Genomic DNA, 21,037 nt, shown 5'->3' on the forward strand with positions numbered 1-21,037 from the left:
GTCGACAACTCAAAGATTCCTGTCAGAGAAGAGTAAAAAAACACCAGAAAATTTTCACATTTTTGGAGCTGAAATCAGAGATTTTCTAAAAAAAAAAAAAATCCAAAATGATTAATTGATTATCAAAATAGTTGCTAAGTAATTTAATAGTTGACAACTAATTGATTAATCAACAAATCATTGCAGTTCTACATTAACATATTTTTCAATGAAAATGACAATAGTAGTGCAAAAATGATCATCCCTTCAGATATTGCAAATCATATCGCATTTGCAGTATCAATAAAAATACTTTCATTGCAGTCAAAAATTGTTTTTTTGACTGTTGAGTGAAGGAACTGTACCAGCCGCTTAGCAGCATTTGGCTGGTAGCTGGTGCTAATTTTGGAGGACTACTGAAGTATGGGTTCACTCAGACTATTCAAACTGCTGATACCATCCTTACAGAAGAACCAGGAAGACAAAAGGTGGACCATGAAAAAAAACACAAGGCAACAAAAATTAGGAGTGAGTGGAAACAGTATTTTACAGTAAGTGGCTTAGAGTATGACTTCTGTAAGAAAATAATGCACTGCATTGAGTGCTGCCATGATTTGGAAACCCCATATCACAAGTCATGCAAAAAGTAGACAACATAAGTGTCAGTTAAGGAAGGCTGTGTTAAATTGTGTTAACCTTGCCTTTTCTGTATTGTCTTTGCAGAAGTTTACATTTGGGCCACGAAAATGTACTTTGGCTACATGGTGGACTCCACAGAGTCGACCATGTTGCACTGCCATGTTTCCACAGTAGCACTCAACATACAAAGCAAACACTGGCTCTGGACACGGCCTTTCAAGTTTTACACAAGTTTCACAACCACAGTAGGTTCTCCTACACACTTGGTAGAGGAGATCGACACTATCAACATAGCTGTTTTCGGTCAATCGATTAATGAAGAAGTTGTTTCAGCTGTAATCATAACGTATATCGTAACACCTGTTCTCAGGTACTGATGAGTTAAAGCTCAACTGTCATAATTTCTTTGCATCTACATGGCAATTCAAAGCACGCAGCCTTTACCCTGGTCTTGCATATAAAGTCAACTTGGAGAAAAGTTATTAGGATTACTAATTATGATGATCGTGGTCATTGCCCAGTACTTCTAGAAAAACTTTTTTTGCTATTAAAGGCGAAATATAGTATAATTGCTGATGAAACTTGCTCACTAAAAATAATCAGCAACACTTTATTAGCAAAACAGTCTTTTATTAGAAATATCTTGTATAAAAATGAACATGCTCTACACATTTTTATTTTTTCTATAGATAATCCATAAATATCCAGGCACTGTAATTCTTTTTTATCTTTCTTTTTTTAAATAATTCAGTACATAAAGCAGACATGATCAATCCATTTCAATAACGTACATTAACTTGCCATTTAATTTCAGTCAGCACTTACATATTCTATTTTGTAACACAGACAAAGTGTTTTTAGAAAAATAAAAGGGGGGGTTGTGGCAAAAAAGCAGTAAATTATCATATTCACAAACACAAACAATCCCACAAACAATACTTTATCAAATGATGAGAAAACAACATTTGCAGCAACACCCTAGACTTTTGTTGAAGCTGAGAGCTGAGAGAATCATTGATTAAACCAAAAATATTAGTTATTTATAATCCTCTGCAGTAGTTTTCCTTCTGGACATTACACCTTTCTCTCAAATTGTTCACATGATTTTGTTATGAGTTTTGACATGCAACATACATATTTTTGCATTGCTGAGGATAACATTTAATGAGACAAATTCCAGAGTTACTGTTTATGACAAATACTTTAGAGACTGCAGACAGAAATGGAGTTCACACACTTAATTTTAAATTGTACATTGAGTTCTCTCTTCTTTATGTTTGAACAGAATGGATGCAACGCAAAACAACACCATGAAGGATCCATAGAAAGAATGGCAGGAGTAGTTTAATGGACATGAGGCACAGAATGAAGGCACTGGCCCTTATTTATCAAGCACCTAATACATCCCCCTTTTCATCTAAATAGGACATGTTGTCAATAATACTGTGAAAATTAATGTATGTTAGACAAAAGGAGCAGTGCTTATCAACTCCATAAGAAATTTAAAGATAGATTAAGCAACTTTTAAACATGAGGGAACAGAGAGACTCCTAAACACATATAGTAACACAAACCTGAGACAAAACTGGCTTATTAACATGATAGCAAACAAACACCTACTTGCAGGTCCGTAATACACAGAACAACCATGATTCTGACCATCTGACAAAATAAGTTACCTGGTAATTATTCACCTGCCTTTTAGCTCCGTTATCAAAGTCACTAGATGCTAATTTTTTTCATTTCCGTTTTCTGGTTTACTTAATGTCTTTGCTGCTTCGTTTTGGGAAGGTGGGGTGCTGTCACTGTCTCTGTCTATACTTTTATATCAGGATATTTATGAAACTCAAAAGACTCAACCATACAGTCTATGTGTTTGCCAAAAAAAACAAAACACAATGGTAAATTGAGCTAAAAGCTGCACAGAGCTGCAGACTTCATGGCTAAATTCCACCAGGCACGGCTGCATTGCATTATGACTGTGCCACTTGGTTGCAGCCGTTCTACGCAACGCTTGTGATTCCACCAGCAGTGCCTCAGTGTGTCCCAGAAGCGGCTCTCCGCTCCGCTTCCCTTCAAATACGCGGCGAGTCTATTTTTGATGGATGCCGCATCAGTTAGCCCAGAGCAGATCAAACAAGCGGTAAGTCAGACACAGAGAAGGCAGGGAGAATCCGGGTAACTTTCAAAATAAAAGACCTCGTGCAGACTCACGATCATGAAGACAGACAGAAAAGCAACTATTATAGCCTGCTTATCCATGATAGAAGCACAAAGAACAAGAAAAGAGGACCTAATCAACAAAATCTGAACGAGTAAACATAATCAGGCGGGCAAAACGCTCCGCTGCTGACATGCTTCTGAAATGCTGTTGGCGGGGCTTGCGGCCGTGTGGAGGATGGATCAGATCTGTGGCGCAGACTTGGTGGAATCAACCGGTAAGTGTTGATTCTTAGTGGGATTCGCACTATGAGCAATGCTGTCACTTAATGAAGGTTTACTGCAACAAAGTCTGCTTTGATATTTTCTGAATTTATATGTAAAAATCAGACTGTTGCTATTCCTCAGAATTATGGACAAAACTTAAATGGAACATAGCAGAGGCTATACTCTGAGCCCCAGAGTCTAAAATTAGGTAACTTTCTGGCTCTTCCGCCAGTGGCAAGTAAACTGAGAAAATTTATCAGCCAGTAATTTTTTAACAGTAATAAAACTGTTTTAGTAGGCAAGAGACAGTTATGAATATATAATATCAGGTTCACACCTTTGATTCTGGGTTAAATAATAGTGCATGCTGGTGCACATATTATAGTTTTGAGCACCTCTCCCAAAAACACCGACCTCTGTGACCTTTCTCTTCTCCTTACATGCTGCTTTGATCCACGATGGATCCAGTGGACAGTGAGGGTCTCAATAGTCTCAGTTGTTACATATAAAAAAAACACAGCGATGAAAATCTGGCCCTGGGATGTGATTATTTTCACCAGGCTGGTGACTCCAATTTATTTTTCTGCCAAACCTAAGATTTACCTGCATTTAATTTTGGATCCTGGTTAGCCCTAAAAACATGCTGTTGAGCCTGCTGAAAGGTAAAGCACTCCTTAGGAAATGCTCCGCATGGTCTCCAATGAATTATCTTTGAAAATTTTGGCTCTTTAATGGAACTGAGCTGGCATCTTCTTCCAAATAGGTCTCCATGCTGAGACGCAACGTGAGCCTAATTTTATACCCAAAGTACTTTTAAAACCTCCATTAATCATTTCCACCATAGCCTCAAAATTCATGACCCAGAGGAGGGAAAAAAAATCCTTGGCAAAAAACACAGATTACCGGATCATCTACCACAAATCACAGAACATCCCCCTCTAACCCCCTCTGTCCGATGTAAATCTATCAAACTTCACCATCAAGCTTTAAAAATGACATATCTGGTATGACAACAGACTGATGTGTTGTTTTATTTCTTAAAAAAATCAAACATTTATGGACAAAATTCTGTCTTATTCAAGCTCCACTGCTATTAAATTGAAAATATTCCTACACTTCATCATTAAACCAGGGATCAGCCAATATGGTTTTGGTCAATACTGATAAAGATTATTAGTAATCAAGGAGACTAATTGAGACCAAAATATATTTACAGTAAAAATTTAAATCATTCTTTCATTATTTAGAAAGTTACTTTGCAGATTAAGATTACTAAAACAAAACATAAATCAACTGTTAACTAAGGATGTATAATTATAGATTAAGATAACCAGCAGGATATAAAGTAGCCTAATTGAGAGTCAGTCTGCTGTGGGCGGGACGTTGAGCGAGACCACAGAGTGGACTACAGTACTGATGCAGCTGCCTCTTTCTGCCTGAAGTACCACATTTTTTCAATTAATTCATTTTATCAGCAGTCAGATTTAAAAAAAAAGATTTTGATAATTGGGCTGATAATTGGTCAACTTCTACTTTAAACATAGAAATGCACGCATAAAGAAAACACAGGGTAATAAGGAAAGATAGTGTAACTTATTAGAGAGAATGCAAGTGTATTATTATGTCAAGAATTGTCCCTTTAATATTGTCTAACGGAGTTTAACAGATGAGGCAACTTCAGTTTTTCACAACCATCCAACTGCTTGAATTTGTGATGGCTTCAACAAGCACATGATAAATAAGGGCCAGAAAATCCGGGATGTTTGAAGTATGCATTGACAAGTCTCTTAAGTCCTGGCTGACAGTTATGGAGTGCGGTGTAAACATAAACGTATTCCATGGCAATTTGTTTTCAGTTTTGCTCCTTTTGTGTTTTGAAATTACTCTTTATTCAGCAGAGGGTAACCCAGCGGGTAATGATCCAAAATGACATCTCCACTGTGAATGACAACCATGACAAATGTTGCATTCCATAGACGTTGACAACACAGCACAGTACACGTGATGCTCCCACAAGCATGCTCTGGGACTGTACACTAGGTTTGCCAAGATGATGGCATCATCATCATCATCATTATGAAACGTTTATTTAAAAAAAACTGGGATGACCCACTGCTTTATTTTCCCGTGTTTCAGATATGTAGGAATACTGAATGTACTGTAGTAAGGCATGTACAGTTTGAAGAGTACTGCAGCTTTCAACCTCAATAATACCAGTAACCAAAAATAATGACTATATTTTTATACTGTTTCATGTTGTCAGCTGCATTTGACTTGAGCAAAAACAGAACACTTTTTCCCCCTGTTTTTGTTGAAATGAGACAAACGATTCAGCCTCAGAGAGAGCTGACATTGTGTGCTATACACTTCAGAAGGAAAACATACTGTAGGTTCCAGGTGGTTCGCTCAGCCTGCATCTGGAAACGTCACCACTCACCGCTCGCTTGCGTCTCAGAAAGGGTGGGAAGAGGAAAATTAACTGTCCAATCTCCCTTACGTCTCCCATCTCCTTCCTGCAAATCTACCAATTTCTCTTAAATTTGGCATTCAAGCCTTTACCTGATTCTCTAAAAAAATATGACATCCCTCCTGTTTATAGAGTGACAAATTCCCATCTTTCCACCCCGGTCCTCTCTGCAGTAGCAGCTTGGAAGTCCTCCAGTATTTCCCCAGCATTCCCCAGAATTAGGTGATCTCTCCTCACGCAGGCCCTCGCTCCACTTCCAAGGTCCGTCTCTGGCTTAGATGGCATGGTTACTGTAGCTTATGTATGTCTGCTTGGAGGCCAGCACTGCAAGTAAAGGTGTAGGACACAGAAGGAAAGGGTTAAAAACTCACTAGGTGGGATTCAAATGGGCGTGAAGCAGTAATCTGTCAGAGCACATGTTGGAGTCCAGGTTGATGGGAAGTTCTATTTATGGATGGCTTCATTAACCGAGTGCAGGTGGAACCAATTATAATAGCAGGGTGTTGGAATGTAAAGTCTGTATTTACAGGAGTGATACCTCCTCTATCATTGTATTGCATTTAAAATGAAATGTGTCATTTGCGAGGCTAAGTAAAGTATTAACGTGTGACTGTGATTTGATATGAACTGTAACAGAAATGCAAAAGTAAAAAATATGTAAAAGAGATTAACTAACTGGCTGTAACTAATGGTTATGCTTATTTACTCTAAAGTGAAAAGGATCTGCATTTCTCAGAGTTCAAACATTTCAGTTTAATCAGACTGATTGTTCGTCCAACCAACCATGAAACTGAAAGATATTCTATTCATAAAGACAGGAAACAAAGAAATTCAGACGCTGGAATCAGTGAATATTTGCAATTTGCTTGAAAAATGACTGAAACAATTAATTGATAGCTCTAAAAATAAATAAATAAATAAAAAACTATTATTGATTGTTGGAAATGAGTCTTTGATTATAGGGATGCACGATATTGGATTTTGCCGGTATGTGATATGCCGCTTTTTCCAACTGTGTTTGGCGGAATGCTGATACTGATATATGCAGATGTTTTTTCTACCTAATTTCAGAGAACATCAGGTCTCTCTTGTAGCGGAATGAAGGTATTATTTCTAGTATTGTTGTGGTGGCTCGCTGACAGGTGTATAAAATACAGTGCTTTTCATAGTGTCTTCATTCATTGGGCGAAATAAGAAAACTATTGTTGACAGGTTTTTCCGCTGGTGCCTGTAGTGGTTTTGAAGGGATACTGTTTGGCTCCTCACTTAACTGACACTGAAGTCTTCCACCAGGTCAGGTACCTACCAGGTGACCTGCAAAAATTGTGTAATGGCATAAAAAATATATTTTAGTGTATATATTTAGCCTATGTCACATCCTTCGATCCCACAATCAATGAGACGTCACTAATCTGACAACGATGTAGTCTGTCTGACAGATACGCATGCTATAAAGTAGGACTGAACAATTAACCAGAATTTCGAAATCACAATATGGTCTACTGTAGTTTTCAAATCGCAGGATGCGCAGTATTCGTTAAAGGAAAAACATGTTTAAGAATACCATTTTAAATTTAATATTGTGGTGCTGCAGAGGCGTCCTTGCCAACATGTCATTCTCTTGACTTCTGAAAACATCTTTGTTTAGCACAGATACCTGAAAAACCAACATACCCTAATAGTTTGAATGTGTTTTTCAGTGAAAATGACAATAATGATGTAAAATTGACTCTCTCCTCTAATATTGCAAATCATATCACAATTGCAACATTAGTCAAAATACCTGAAAATAGATATTTTTTTCAGAATTATTCAGCTCTGCCATAAAGGCAAAAATAGCCAGTGGCGGAAACCAAATTGTGGATACATCTTTGAAGGCCAAGATGGACATTTAGGAGAAATTTGGTGTGCTATCGTTGTCACTGGTCAACCTGTTGCATGCACATAATTAAAACATTATCTTATTGCCTTTCACACTGGTGGAAACTGGGCTGATGCAGTATTTAATTTCAAAGCCTTTTGGCCATTACAGATGTTGTCAGAATCAAAATGTACACTTTATTAGACCAGATAGGGAAATTTGAAAGGTGTAGGTGCAAAAATACACATGATGATATTATCGTGCATCCCTAATTGATTATAGTAAACATTAATAATGGTTATAGTTTATGGTAACATTGCAGAGATATCATTTTGAAATATGTAACAGTAATGTAGATGCAATCAGACTGATAGACTGTGGCAATGGTCTTATTAGTGTTAATAACCTGCTATTACAGTGCCATTAATGAAATCAGGGAAAACTGTCATAATGTTTTCCTCACAGCTGATTATATTTTTTAAACTGTATAAAAAAAATGCATCATATAGAGCCACCAAGCAGATCACAACAGTGGTATAAAATGCAATAGCACTCATTCAGATGCAAGTCTTGTACCTCATGCAAAGACCTGAGATTTCTCTGTGCACCAAGCAAAGCATGCAGCAGTCAGTCAGTGCAGTGTGTGTTAACAATTTGAATTGTGAGGCGTATTAGATGTAAAATGCTATTAGGACAGTATGTGATCTGACTTGGCATGATAGTGTTGTCATCAATGTTTCATAACAGTGCTCATTATTCTTTAAGCTTCTTTTCATGTTTCATCAAATTTTATATCAGCTGTGAATAAAACACATTAGACAGATGACCACAGGGCAGACCACAGTGACCATGATGAGCCCAAACTGCTGGTCAAACATGACTATCATACCATACAGTACCTGTGTGCATGTGTGCAGTCATGCTTCTATGTTACACAAATGTCTGTGTGCAAGTTTCATTGTGAACGCACGTGTCAATTTTTTTTTAAATAAAACTGCCCTCAGCGAGCATGCTTGTTGGTGGTAATCACACTACCAATCTGCCAATCTGCCCACAGCAGCCTTGGCTGATTGAATATGTCAGAGGGGATGAATCCAATCAGAAGACAGCTGAAAGCCACAGTCGGGGCAAAAGTGCTGTGGAGGAGAGATGTGTAATGGTAAACGTTTCTGTATATTTGTCAGTGCCATGTTGGGTGTGTGAATGGGGGCGGTATTCTCGCCATTTCATCCAAAGCATCTCTTCCAAGAGAAGCATTGATAAATGAACCTTATTTGAATATTTATGTGCTGCAAGGCCAAGATAAAGAATAGATGGTCCAGAAAGAATTGGAGCTGGCAGACCCATCTGTCTTTTCCTGTTCACTCTTATTGTTGTTGTTGTCCCATTACCGCAAATTCCTTCTTTTGTCAACAGGGAAACAAATTACAGGGGACACATGGCTATCGCTTGTCTGCTGCACTCAGGCAGAGTGGTGTCATCTTCCCACATTAACAGGCTTTACCATGCTGATTGGCCATTTTACAGCACCGCACACCAATATTGTCTATCCAAGTTAATGTCTGTTGGTCAAGGGTGGATTTGCGAGGGCATGATTACTGCCTTGTGTCATTCAGGGTGCTGTATTTTAGCCAGGGGCAGCCGGGATGCTTTGTGCATAATATAGGCAGGCACGGGTGTTGTGGTGAACATTAGCATAAATAAACAGGATAAAAGTGGTCACAGATAATAAAAGGGCAAAGTCATTGTCTAATCAGGTTACCTGAGAGTCTAAAGTCCCTCACAAGGCTCACCTCCCTCAACACAGTCTGACACATAAGCACAAAGAGCATTTGTTAGATTCACAGTTCAAACCAGAGAGCGACAATCAGCACTTATGAACAGGCTCTTGGACAAGATATACCCACTTCATTCTGAGGTCGAAAAAAAAAAGGGATACATGCAAATGTGGGCGCAGGCTTTTCAGTCCTAATACACATTGTTCTATAGTGTTCAGCTTGTCAGAGTATAAAATCAGGACTTTCAGTAATCAGAACATGTTGGGTTGCTTGATTGGATTTAAGCCTGCCCCCACACAGGGACTGCCTACTCATACACTTTATCTTGGTGATTGAAATATCCTCTTTTCCAACACTGAGCTACCCGTCTCTTTCGTCCCTTTCAAAATCAGACTAGTGTGGGCACCCTGTCACACCCCCTGATTCACAAATCCAGTGTGGTGAGAGTTAGTGAGAATGGGACTGTTTGTCAGCTCCGTGTATCCAAAATGCAGGATTATCCTGGAGAAACAGAAAAGTTAGTTCCTGCCTTTTAAAAACCTGTTCTTTTTTGCACTTTCATGTAGCATATATGGAGCACACAAAACTTTTTAAAAGAATTATTGGATCTTGCTTAAAAAAAGCTACAAGTAACTGTCATATTGTTTTGATTTTGAAGGCCCCTGTGGAAAAAGCGGTAATGTTTCTACAACCATAACCACAAAATAAAACATCAAAAGTGTTATTATCTGCAGGAAAAACTCCTTTTGCTTCTTTTTAAACATAGAGTCTTATGCTTTCATTTGATTTCAAGGAGAATCTGACCCGGCGGCAGGTGTCAAGGATAACTACACGGAAAGAGCCAATCCTTTCACCGATGGTCTTGTTTACTTATGAAGGTTGCATAAATGGATCTGTATTAAAGGGACAGTTCACTTTCATTCATTCATTGTCCGTAACCACTTATCCTTGAAGGGGGGGGCTGGAGCCTATCCCAGCTGACACTGGACGAGAGGCAGGGTTCACCCTGAACAAGTCGCCAGTTCATCGCAGGGCTGACACTTGAAAGTCAAAAGAGCATATTTTTCCTCCTACCTCTAGTTCTATTTATCCATCTAGATTGTTTTGGTGTGAGTTGCAGAGTTTTGGAGACAAGTGGCTGTAGAAATGTCTGCCTTCTCTCAGATATAACAGAACTAGGTGGCACTTGACTGGTGGTGCTCAAAGCACCAAAAAATAAATTTGAAACAGTCAGTAGCAGTGTCTCTTTCCAGAAATCATGACCCAGTTACTCAACATAATCCACAGCAATTAAATATTCTGCTTTTGGTGTGAACTGTCCCTTCAAATTATGACTATTTCATAACCAGTTGAAAACACTGTGTAATACATGTAGAGATACAATGATGCTCTTTTATTTGACTTGTCATCATATCTGCCACACTCAAGAATTACACTTAACAAAAACTTAAAATGACTAAATTCGTATTGCAGATTTGTGACATAGCCCGCTATCCAATAAATGAATTACATCAATATCAGCCCCTGATGTGATAATGAATTGGATTGGTCCCATTGCCTGTCCCGTCTCACACCCTGCCTGCTGTTATTGGTTGGGGGCTGCACACCCACTGCCACAAGAAACAACCCAAACGCAGCAAAATAAGAAAGTACAGGCAAAGGGCAGGATCTCTGCACAGAGTTCTAGTGGGTTATAAGTAGTAACTGAGAGGGATTATTTTTGTCTATACATTGTTTTTAGAAAAAAGTCCTACTCATTCTGCCTTTATTCTAAGAGGAAGAATAATATAGCCTACTGTGTATATTATGTAAATAAAGTGCAGGCTATAAGCATTAGTTTGATCAGTAAAATCTGGATAATACTGGATAATTGGAGAAACCTCAGTCCTGTGCTTGCTTGTGGCTGAGTTGAGAACACTCCTATCAGTTCTGAATATTCACACAGTTTTGTTTATATCATCTGTAATGGCTCATGTTCAAGAAGAAGCCATAGTATAACACCACTTTAGTTGGCACTGCTATGGCGCCCTAATTTCTTATCACGTAAGGCTTGCTAATTTCCCAAACTGCTGAAGTGCAAAAATAACACTGCCATCAATTATGTTCACATAAAGGAGCTCATTATTTCAGAGTAGACATGTGTAGTCTATGACTGCTATTGTTTTACACAGTAAGAGCTCAGTGCATCGGAATAAAATCAACTCGTGGTTTTGATCCGCTGGAACACGTTTCACTCTTTCTCTGTATTGCCTCATCAGGCGTGATACCAACCTTGTGTTTCGAGACTTTCACAGAGTTCAGACTTGGCCTCTCCGTTGGGCCTCAGGCCGCCTTTGGGGTTGAACTTGTTGGACATGGTGGCCGCAGTGACCACAGCCTTCAGGCTGCGCTTGCGCTTGGGTACGTTCTGCTCCGGATGGAAGAGAACCACGTAGACCTTGGGCATGTAGAGCATTCCCAGAGAGACTGACGCACTGAGGCTTACAGAGATGGTCAGCGTTGTGGTCTGGATATACATCTGTATTATGGAGGAGATGGTGGAGAGACAAACAAACAGAATCACTGGTTGATGCCATACTGACAACAGCTGGGCGGCATGTAGATTATATTTATTTATATTATATGTGTTTGTGTGTGTGCATTTGTATACTCATATGCAATATTTATTTAGTTATATTTGAGTTTTAATTACTGTGCAATGATTCTACTGTATGCTGCTGGGGAGCACTTACTTCAGTAGATAGTTACTGACAGGCTGTGTGTTGTGTTTGCTGCCACAGAAAAGAAATAAAAAGCCCCAGTTTAAGTAAGATCACTCCATGTGAGAAGCTAACTTAGCTAGTTAGCAGCTGCTAGTAGTTGCAATTATCTTTTCCTGGTGGCGGGAAAAAAAATCACATAAGAAAACGTGATCGATGAGCTGATCATGTTTGCTACTCTCCAGTTTTCTGGTGTTTTAATTGTCTTTAGCCTGACTCGTAGCAGCTAACTAGCCAGCTCACTTTACAACAAACTCTTCTTGACTTGTGTCACACAGATTACCTACAAGCCCACCTTCCTTAAAGGAGAAGGCTCAGCCGGTAAGACGGATGCAGTGGCTGTTTAATTCAAGTCTGTTACTTAAGCAAAAGAACAAATACCCCACACTGAAAATACCCCACTACAAGAAAAAGCAAAGCATTCTAAACTCTATGAAGGTAAAAGTATTATAGCAAAGTTTACTTTAAGTAGTCATTTTGCAGTAAAACGGTTCCTGTCAATGTTTTACTACTATATCTGATGTTTTTAGATTGATATTACTGCAACATTAATATGTATGCTGCATTTTACTGCTGTAGATGTTTATGGTTGTGCTCATTTGAACTACTTTATATGCTGTTCTGTTCTATGTTGTATGATAATACTTTAGATTATATGCATAGATTATATGCATATATAATGTATATCACGGAAGAAAATATCAAGATATTAATTTTAAGCTCTATCTCCCAGCCCTAACACTGACTGATGCACAGTTGTGTTCTAGTTTTAGAATCTAAAGGAAAGCTGAGCACACAATAATGAAGGACGTGCCACTTACAGTCTGCACAGTTTGAATTTAGTCCATCAAAGAAAATATTTTGTATTCTGGAAGCCAATTTTCTACTAAAGCTGCAGGAAGAAGAATTGTCTTTGCAGCATGTGATTGTTTTCAATAGGTTCTTAATGTCCTGCATGTAGAACACACATTGCATGTAAATTGCTGCTTCTTATGCAGGACAAGTTACTTTGCACATCACACAGTATTACATGATCATCACATAATAACACATGGTGATGGCACACAGTTACCCTCACTCACATTCTTTTGTTGTTCATGTGCTGGGTTCATCACTCCTGAGCTCTGCTTTCATTGCTGTGTTTGTTTATTTATGATGTACAACTAATAGAAGTGCCCCCCTGATGGGTGTCTATGTAGTCTGCGTATAGATGTTTTTGCCCTGAGGTTTTAGACAACAGCATACGGATTGTGTGCTTTCTGAAGCCAGTGACAGCTGCAACTCACAGCTGGGTAGCAGATATATAGCTACAGGCAACAACTGTGGAGCGGAGAGGAACATCCTACAGCATATTAAAAGTGCCTGCAAGTGATTTTTCATTTATGATAATCATCCCAGAGCTCAGACACAGTCCATCTCTGATTTGTTGATGTAGGGAATGTGGTGAGTCAGTGCAGGGGCTGTAAAAAATAAAACAGGTAGATCATATTTGATATTGACACATGCATATTAAAGGCTCCGCAGACGCAAAAATATGAAAACATTTCCTAAGAGTGTTCTTCCGCGTACAGACATTAGAAAAATCATCAAAGTAAGGAACTTTTCACAGCACCCCAGTGTCAAAAACATTAATTTGAAAACAGAGGGAGAGGAGAACAGTTGACTTTGCCTCTTGGATGAAAATAGCTGAGGTCCTCTGAAGTTGATGAACACAAGGCAAAGAGTACAGTACAGTGGAAACACAGCTGGCAGACATCCTTCAAACAGATTTGCCTGAGGTTTTGTCTTGACATTACATTTGCAGACATCACAAATGACTGAGTCGTTTGGCATGGGAATAGCCCACAGGGCCCTGAGCCACAAGCATGTCAAGAGTTATAAATTAGGTTTCCCAACATGGCTGTGTGACATATGTTGTTTGTATGTGAACATGTACAACGTTAATCTTCTCATTTCAAGATGCTCACAGATATATATATTTTTTATTTATTTATTTATTTTTTTTTTACAAACCTTTACAGCAACATGGCTGTTTAACCTGCAGGTAAATGCTCATTATTAGTATATCCAGTATTAATCTGACAAGAAATATTTATTTATTTATTTAAAATTTATAATTACTTAACACACAGCATGTGGTTTTCAGCAGTGTATTTGTGTAGTATTCTCCAAGCCATTGGAGTGTTTGTATGTGTATACCGTAGGCTGCATTTTAGAGGTGTAACAATTTCTATATTAAATTGATCGAAATGAGCTTTCAGTGATCGAAATCAAAGGCAGAATCTGCAGTTCTTTGTTTTTTTCAGTGTTTTTTTTCCCTCTCCATCCCTACTTTCAGTGTGCAGCATCTGTCTGAAGAAAGAAACAAGACTTCAAAAACGACAGTGTATGTTACTGTCCGTTATTTCACACTTGACACCATAGAGAAGATTTTAAAAACGTTAATGACGAGGATGTAGAACCAATGATCTATTGATCTTTACAAATCAAGATTCAGTAGTTTTAACAGTGACACAGCTGGATCGAATCTCCTCCCTCATTTTGTTTTTATTATTTTGTAATGATAATGAGCCATATTGATATGATTCCAATAAAATGTAATGTTGTGAACAAACTAAGAAGAGCATGGAGAGAAAAGATGGACAAACACTGACCGTGTTGCCACTTTTCATGTCAACAACACACAAAAAAGATCAACATTTTTTGCAGCAGTGACAGTGGAGGTCACTAAAACACCACAACCCTGCAAATATACCTGAACAAGAAAATATAAATGTCTCTTTGAATATTGGAATTTCTCGATCCTGTACGCACTTCCTTCAACGAAAGGACATCCCACATTATGTGCTCCTTCTCTACCAGTGACACATGCTGCGAATCAGTCGTGTCTAGACAGAGACACAGAAGCTCTTGTACGTGTTGTTTCTTCATTTATATTCGCACCTTGTATAAACTAATTATGTTTTATAATGTGACAACACTGTAGTTAAGATCTGCGTAGGTTTAGTGGCAGAAGATACATTTAGTTACCTCTGTGATGTAGGCTACTCTTTTTGACAGTCTTGTGAATTTCTCAATTTTACAGTAGACACCCTCAGCTTTGTAATTTGTCAATATGATCAGATTTTTCTGCCATCGTTAAAAAAAAAAAATCGCCCAATGATGAGAAATATTCAGTTAACGTGACCCCTGGTGCACTCTACAGGTGGGACATTATTTTGAAATGAAATAAAAAATCATGACCTGTCATACAGTGACCATGATACATGCTGATGTAATAAAAAGCATGAAGTATAGAGAAGCCTATCCCAAATTAAACCCCTAAAGCCATGTCAGTTAAGAAAAAAGATGTCAGTGCCAAATGGAAGTGATAGGCCATTGTATTCCATCATTCTGCAAGCTGAACATGAGCATTCCTTGGTGATAGAGGGGGAGTGTTGTAATCTCCTGAGAAGATTACACGTGGCCTGGGGTGAGTTCGGAACAATATTGCTACCCCTCCGGAGTGCCGAGAGGAGTCAGTCTGTGAGGGGAGCCAAGACCCTTGTCCACTTCCATCGGCCCTGGTGACATAAATTTTCCCTGACACGCCGATATGATTGCCAATCTGCTCCATCGGCGCAGCGAAGGAACAGGGCCGGGGACAGAAACCTTGGCCGGCTGAGCCATTATGAAGTTTCTTTGAAGCGGGATTGCTCCTTTTTGTCATTAGGCATCAAATCCCCTGTCCAGACAGCTGCCAGAGCTGTCTCTACCTATACGCAAAGCATGTGAAGAGGGACACTTCCGCAGCTCTTCCAAGTCCTTGTGCCCAAATATTTTTGACTCAGAGATTTCTGAATATAGATAAAATGACACAAAATTATTTGCTCAATATTTTATTGCCAATATTTCCTTTAGCAGAAGATGTCACAGAAGGAAAAACACAGGTGTAAGTGTTGGAATTCAGCTGTCATTCATTTCATTTACAGTAGCTGCTTCAGTTTCATGGTCCTGGTATTGTGCACACTGGCTCACTGTCAAACTGTCAAGGATTACTGGGACACTTGACGAGAACAAAGCCGTCCTTAATGTTATTAGTAACACCTGTGCTTTTCTTACTATGACGACTCACAATTTCTGCTGTGAAAAAGGTGAATTAACTCTCATTTGGTTTGGTTCTAAAAATGGTAACACAACAGTGACTCTTTATTTGGAATGGGACACGGCTCACTAATCAACACACATGGTGTAAAAATAACTAATAATGAACACAAATAATCATCTAAAAACATCTAACTGGGACCACATACTCCACCCCTTTCAGTGTGCCCAGATTTAGGATATTTGGAATCATAAGGTAAAGTAGAGCTTTACATTAAAGAGACATCCCCAAATAAAAAATGCATGACTTTCTTCTTATGGTGCTATTCGTCCATCTAGATGGTTTTATTGTGAGTTGCAGAGTTTTGGGGATATCAGCTGTAGAGATTTCAGCTTTCCCTCAATTTTAATGGATCTAGATGGCACTCAGCTTGTGATGCTCAAAGGGCCAAAAACTACATTAGATTTCCTCAACATAATCCACCAACCTTGTTCTGAGCAGATTCATGTTTTGATTTGAGGGTTTGCTTTGCTTTTCTTGCCTTTATTAGATAAGACAGCTGAAGAGTAGACAGGAAATGGGGGTGAAGAGAGGGGGGAAGACACGCAGCAACGGGCCACAGGTGGGAGTCGAACCAGAGCCTGCTGCAGAGGACTGACGGCCTCTATACATGGGGTGGACACACTACCAACTGGCTAAACAGCCACCCCGTCCCTTTTGAATAGAGACTGTTTTATAACCAGTTGAAAACTCCTTGTAGTGTGTTTAAAATCAGAATCACTATAATTTGATGGTTGCAGTTTGTAAATACAACATTTAAAGTTGGCCTATCCTCCCCAGCTCAACGGCACCAGAAGTGCACTTTTGCAAAATTAACTGAACTAACTGCTGGTACCAACCTGTCAAACAGAAAACAGGCGGACTCCCCACTGCTCTTCGTCCCCATCCTCTACTTTTTTCTTAATCGGTTAATCAGTTTGAGTAATTTTTTAATTAAAATATTGCAGATTATTAAATTGTTTGATTAAAAATCAATTAAATATTGCTGCTCTAATTTTCTTTCCACTGGAATTCACCTGTCAACTGCATCACCTAGCAGAAGGAGGCATGCATCTACTCCTGGACATGACAGCTCAGCCAAGGAGGGAGCCATTAATGTCTGCATCCCGCGCTGTCACTAGCAAAAGCAAGTCATGCATGGGGAGATGCATGCTTTTTCTGTGTGGTGATATGATTTGCAGGTGTATTTCGGTAAATAAAAAATTAATTCCTACATGAAACTGCTCACCACAAGGACTGTGGGTTACCTTGAATAACTGGGCCCTGATTTCTAGAAAGAGACATGTTGAATTTTTCAAATGTATTTTTGGGAGCTTTAAGCACCAAAAGCAGTTCCATTATATTTGAGTGAAGACAGACATCTCTACAGCCGAAATGTACAAAACTGGGAAACTCACGCCTAAACAATTTAGATAGATAAAAGAGGAAATATATGTATTTTTGATTTTGGGGTGAACTATCACTTTAAAGGTGCCAGATCCTGGTGGGCCATAGTATGAGTATTTCAATAAAACAAATGAATTTTATGGATAGTCACTTCCAACAGGATTAGATTAATATTTGTTTGTGTGTATATAAGACACTACTCAATGAATAAACAGGATACAGTCCATCAGGGGAAATAAAAGTAAATCGTTTCCCCCGAAAACTGGAAAATAAAACAAGTTTTCATAGCTTTATTTAATTCTGAAGTTGTTTCTTGTAATAGTTCCTCATTTTCTGGTGTTTTTTTACACCTAGACTGTCTGTGTAACATTTTATTTAACGGTTTAAATGACTATGACGTTCATTCTTTGTGATAACAGCACAGCAAGACGATTTGTGTGAGCACCAGTTGAACTGGAATGAAAACATGTGCGTCAGAGAGTGATTTCCACTCTCGGTTTATCCACCTGCTCTTCAGTGGCAGAGATACAAGTGAAGAACAGAGATTATTTGTTTTTGGCTGCCTGCTCCATCCCTGGCTGTGTTTACATGCATGGGGTAACTTGCTTATTGGCCACACTTTGGGGAAGGCTGTTTACGTCAGGAATCAGAAATAGTCTCCAAAACCAGTTGACAGAATATTCATTTTTACCTGCTTCGTCCTGCCAACACATTCTACAGTCCACCAGCAGCGAGGTACAGAAAAACTGAGTCAAGTCACTGGTTGGGTAATCTCATAGCATTCAGCAACAGCCTTGCTGCCTGTTGATGCTAAATGGGTTTGACCCAATCTACATAAAAACATCTGGCAAAGGAAGACCTCATGGATTCCCAAATCTCTCTTCTTGATCTCTCCGATGAAATGTACTTAATGTAATGTGGAATATAATATTAGTTGGCAGGTTGATACTGAGAGCATGAAAAAGTGTAGATGACTCTTGGATAAGTATCCAATTATAGTTTGATATATTTTTCGAAAGTTGTTAATGGGCTGCCATAGGAAATTAGTCATTTGGAGGATGATAGTCTCCAAGTGTTCACTTGAGCAACTGGATAATGCTCTTGGTATTACTGGCTTACTACAACTACATTTTCTTTAAACTGTGGAGAACAAAGAGTGCGTCCCTCCTTAAATGGACAGTCCCATGCGCTGCCTTTGTCCATGAGACTCTATTTATATTTTAATAGGTGTTTAGGCATTAGCTTCTATTGTCAGTATGCTGGTACCAGATGTCCTGGCACCCATATCCATTTCCTTGCCTTTTAACACACTTTCTATGCTGTTGTTAATTTAAAGGGTGCTATTGTGGTATTATGCAGTGCCATAGCATTCCCATACTGATGCTTCTATTGCGATCAGTGGCTTGACATTTCCACTCACTGCTCTCACGACATCTGTGTTGAGCAACCTCAAAATTAGCACTTGCAAGAGGTAATTTGTGATTCACTTTCTACTGACAAGAAACATCAACAGCCACAGTAATTTTATGCTACTTCACAAACCCGCGTTAGCTATTTCTGCGTGCATGAATGTGCAGTGATTGACTATTCGGTATTCCCACCCAGTGAGGCTGAATCAATCACATGCACACAGAAACACAATTAAAGAAAACATATCCAAGCAAACTTGAGGTGAATGAATTATTCTCACAAGTCGGCTCTAAAAGCCTTGTAATCCCCACAGTGGAGCACAAAGCCCATCATGCCATGATGAATAGTGGCAGCATCCACAAACACAAGAGGCTGATGCTATACAACAAAGATAATTTAAGTGGCCATTTTCTTTGCAATGAGGCACACAGGAAATGTAAAAGAACTCCAAATGGAAAACTGACATCCAACATGCACAAGTGAATTTAACTGACTAGCTCCCATGGTACTGTCTGCAAATACAGTATCACTGGTGAACGCTTAGTGACTGCATTAGCATAAGATCTAAAACAGTTAATTGTGAAAAGAAAACCCACTTGTGGTTTTTGTTAATGTTTCCAGCCCATTTATAGTAGTCTCGGGATACCAAACAGCCAGACATCTCGCTGCCTACGTTCAGTTGTCTGGGGCCAGTATTTCAAAAGCTTTAATCTCCATCAGAATTATCCTGATAAGATTAAATCTCAACATTGGGTATTTCAAAAACAGGAAATGTGATCCTGATTTTAAAAAAATTAGGAAGAATCCAGATCAAATGTTAATTTTGGGTATTTTGAGGTGGAATGTAGGATAGTTTTGATGCTAAAAATCTGGATAATCCTACATTTAATGATTTTCCTATAACCAGTATTTTTTAATTACAAAACCAACAAAACAAACAAAAAAAACTTTTCAAGGACATGCCTTACCAGGCACAATGCTCCACGGCCATTCTCTGCATAAGTAAGCACAAGATATCAACACCTTGATATGAACGGCCACCCTTAAGACTTCGGATTGGTTTGGAAATGGCAGGATTTTTTTCAAGTCTGTAATTGTTTCAACCCAGTTTTAGCAACAAAAACTGCCATCAGTCTCTATTGAGCGAGACTGAAATGAGTCTACAACTGAAATGGAATATTTACCTTTTCTGCTGATTGTGAGGTCCCAAAGAAAATGGGGATGAAGGCGAGCCATACAATGCAGGTGGTGTACATGGTGAAGCCGATGGGCTTGGCCTCGTTGAACGTCTCGGGAACCCCTCTGGTCTTGATGGCGTAAACTGTGCAGGTGACCATCAGCAGCATGCTATAACCCAGCAGACAGATGAGGGACAGATCTGATATATCACATTTCAGAACACCACGGGCCATTTTAGGATTGGCTGTGCGCTGGTCCTCGTAGTCGATGATGGCTTGTGACGGGTCAACACCAAACCAGATGCACACCCCAAGGAGCTGCACGGATATCAGGCTGAATGTGATGACTAACTGGGAGGCTGGGGAGATGAATCGAGGGGCACTGACCGACATCTTGCCCTGCTCAAAAATCCTGTAGATCCGATTTGTCTTGGTCAGCAGTGCTGCATAGCTTATACTCATACCCAGGCCCAGGAAAATCCTCCGCAGGGAGCAAATAAACACATCAGGAGTGGAGATCATCAGGAACGTTGTAGCGTAGCACAGAAAGATACCCGTCAGCAGCACATAACTCAGTTCTCGACCTGATGCCTTGACAATGGGCGTGTCATTGTAGCGTATAAAGGTGACAACCACAAACAGAGTGGCCATGATGCCCAGAACAGCGATAAGGACAGGGATGACTGCCCACGGGGAGCTCCACTCCAGCTTGACAATGGGAATGGGATCGCAGCCAGTGTGGTTCTCATTAGGCCGCAAATCAAAGCGACACATCTTGCAGGTGTAAGTGTCTGCCTGGTACTGGTAGCCGTCACAGTTCTCGCAGTGCCAGCAACATGGAATTCCCTTCACGGTCTTCTTGCGCTGCCCAGGACGGCACGGCTGGCTGCATATAGAGGAGGGGACTTCCTGTGTTCCACCAGGCCACTGCATCTCATTGGTCTGGAGGGAATCGTATAAGAGAGGAGAGAAATTATTCCACCTTACCTAATGCTGTTGTATTCACATC

General features: G+C 39.4%; 1 protein-coding gene across 1 annotated transcript in view; it reads right to left on the reverse strand.

The window, feature by feature from the left end:
- Nucleotides 1-4,655: 4,655 nt before the first annotated feature.
- The window catches only part of LOC146324947 (metabotropic glutamate receptor 4-like), a 257,298-nt gene continuing 240,916 nt past the window's right edge, over nucleotides 4,656-21,037 (reverse strand). Inside the window, exons 9-11 of the mRNA XM_084720616.1 lie at nucleotides 20,035-20,970; nucleotides 11,423-11,669; nucleotides 4,656-5,836 (exon numbers count right to left, since the gene is read on the reverse strand). Of these exons, the coding sequence (XP_084576742.1) occupies nucleotides 5,787-5,836; nucleotides 11,423-11,669; nucleotides 20,035-20,970 (1,233 nt within the window). The 3' untranslated portion in view covers nucleotides 4,656-5,786. The remainder of the gene's footprint in view (nucleotides 5,837-11,422; nucleotides 11,670-20,034; nucleotides 20,971-21,037) is intronic.

This window comes from Lutjanus erythropterus, chromosome 6 (genome assembly GCF_056507025.1).
Source record: "Lutjanus erythropterus isolate fLutEry1 chromosome 6, fLutEry1.hap2, whole genome shotgun sequence".
NCBI classification, from domain to species: Eukaryota; Metazoa; Chordata; class Actinopteri; order Lutjaniformes; family Lutjanidae; genus Lutjanus; species Lutjanus erythropterus.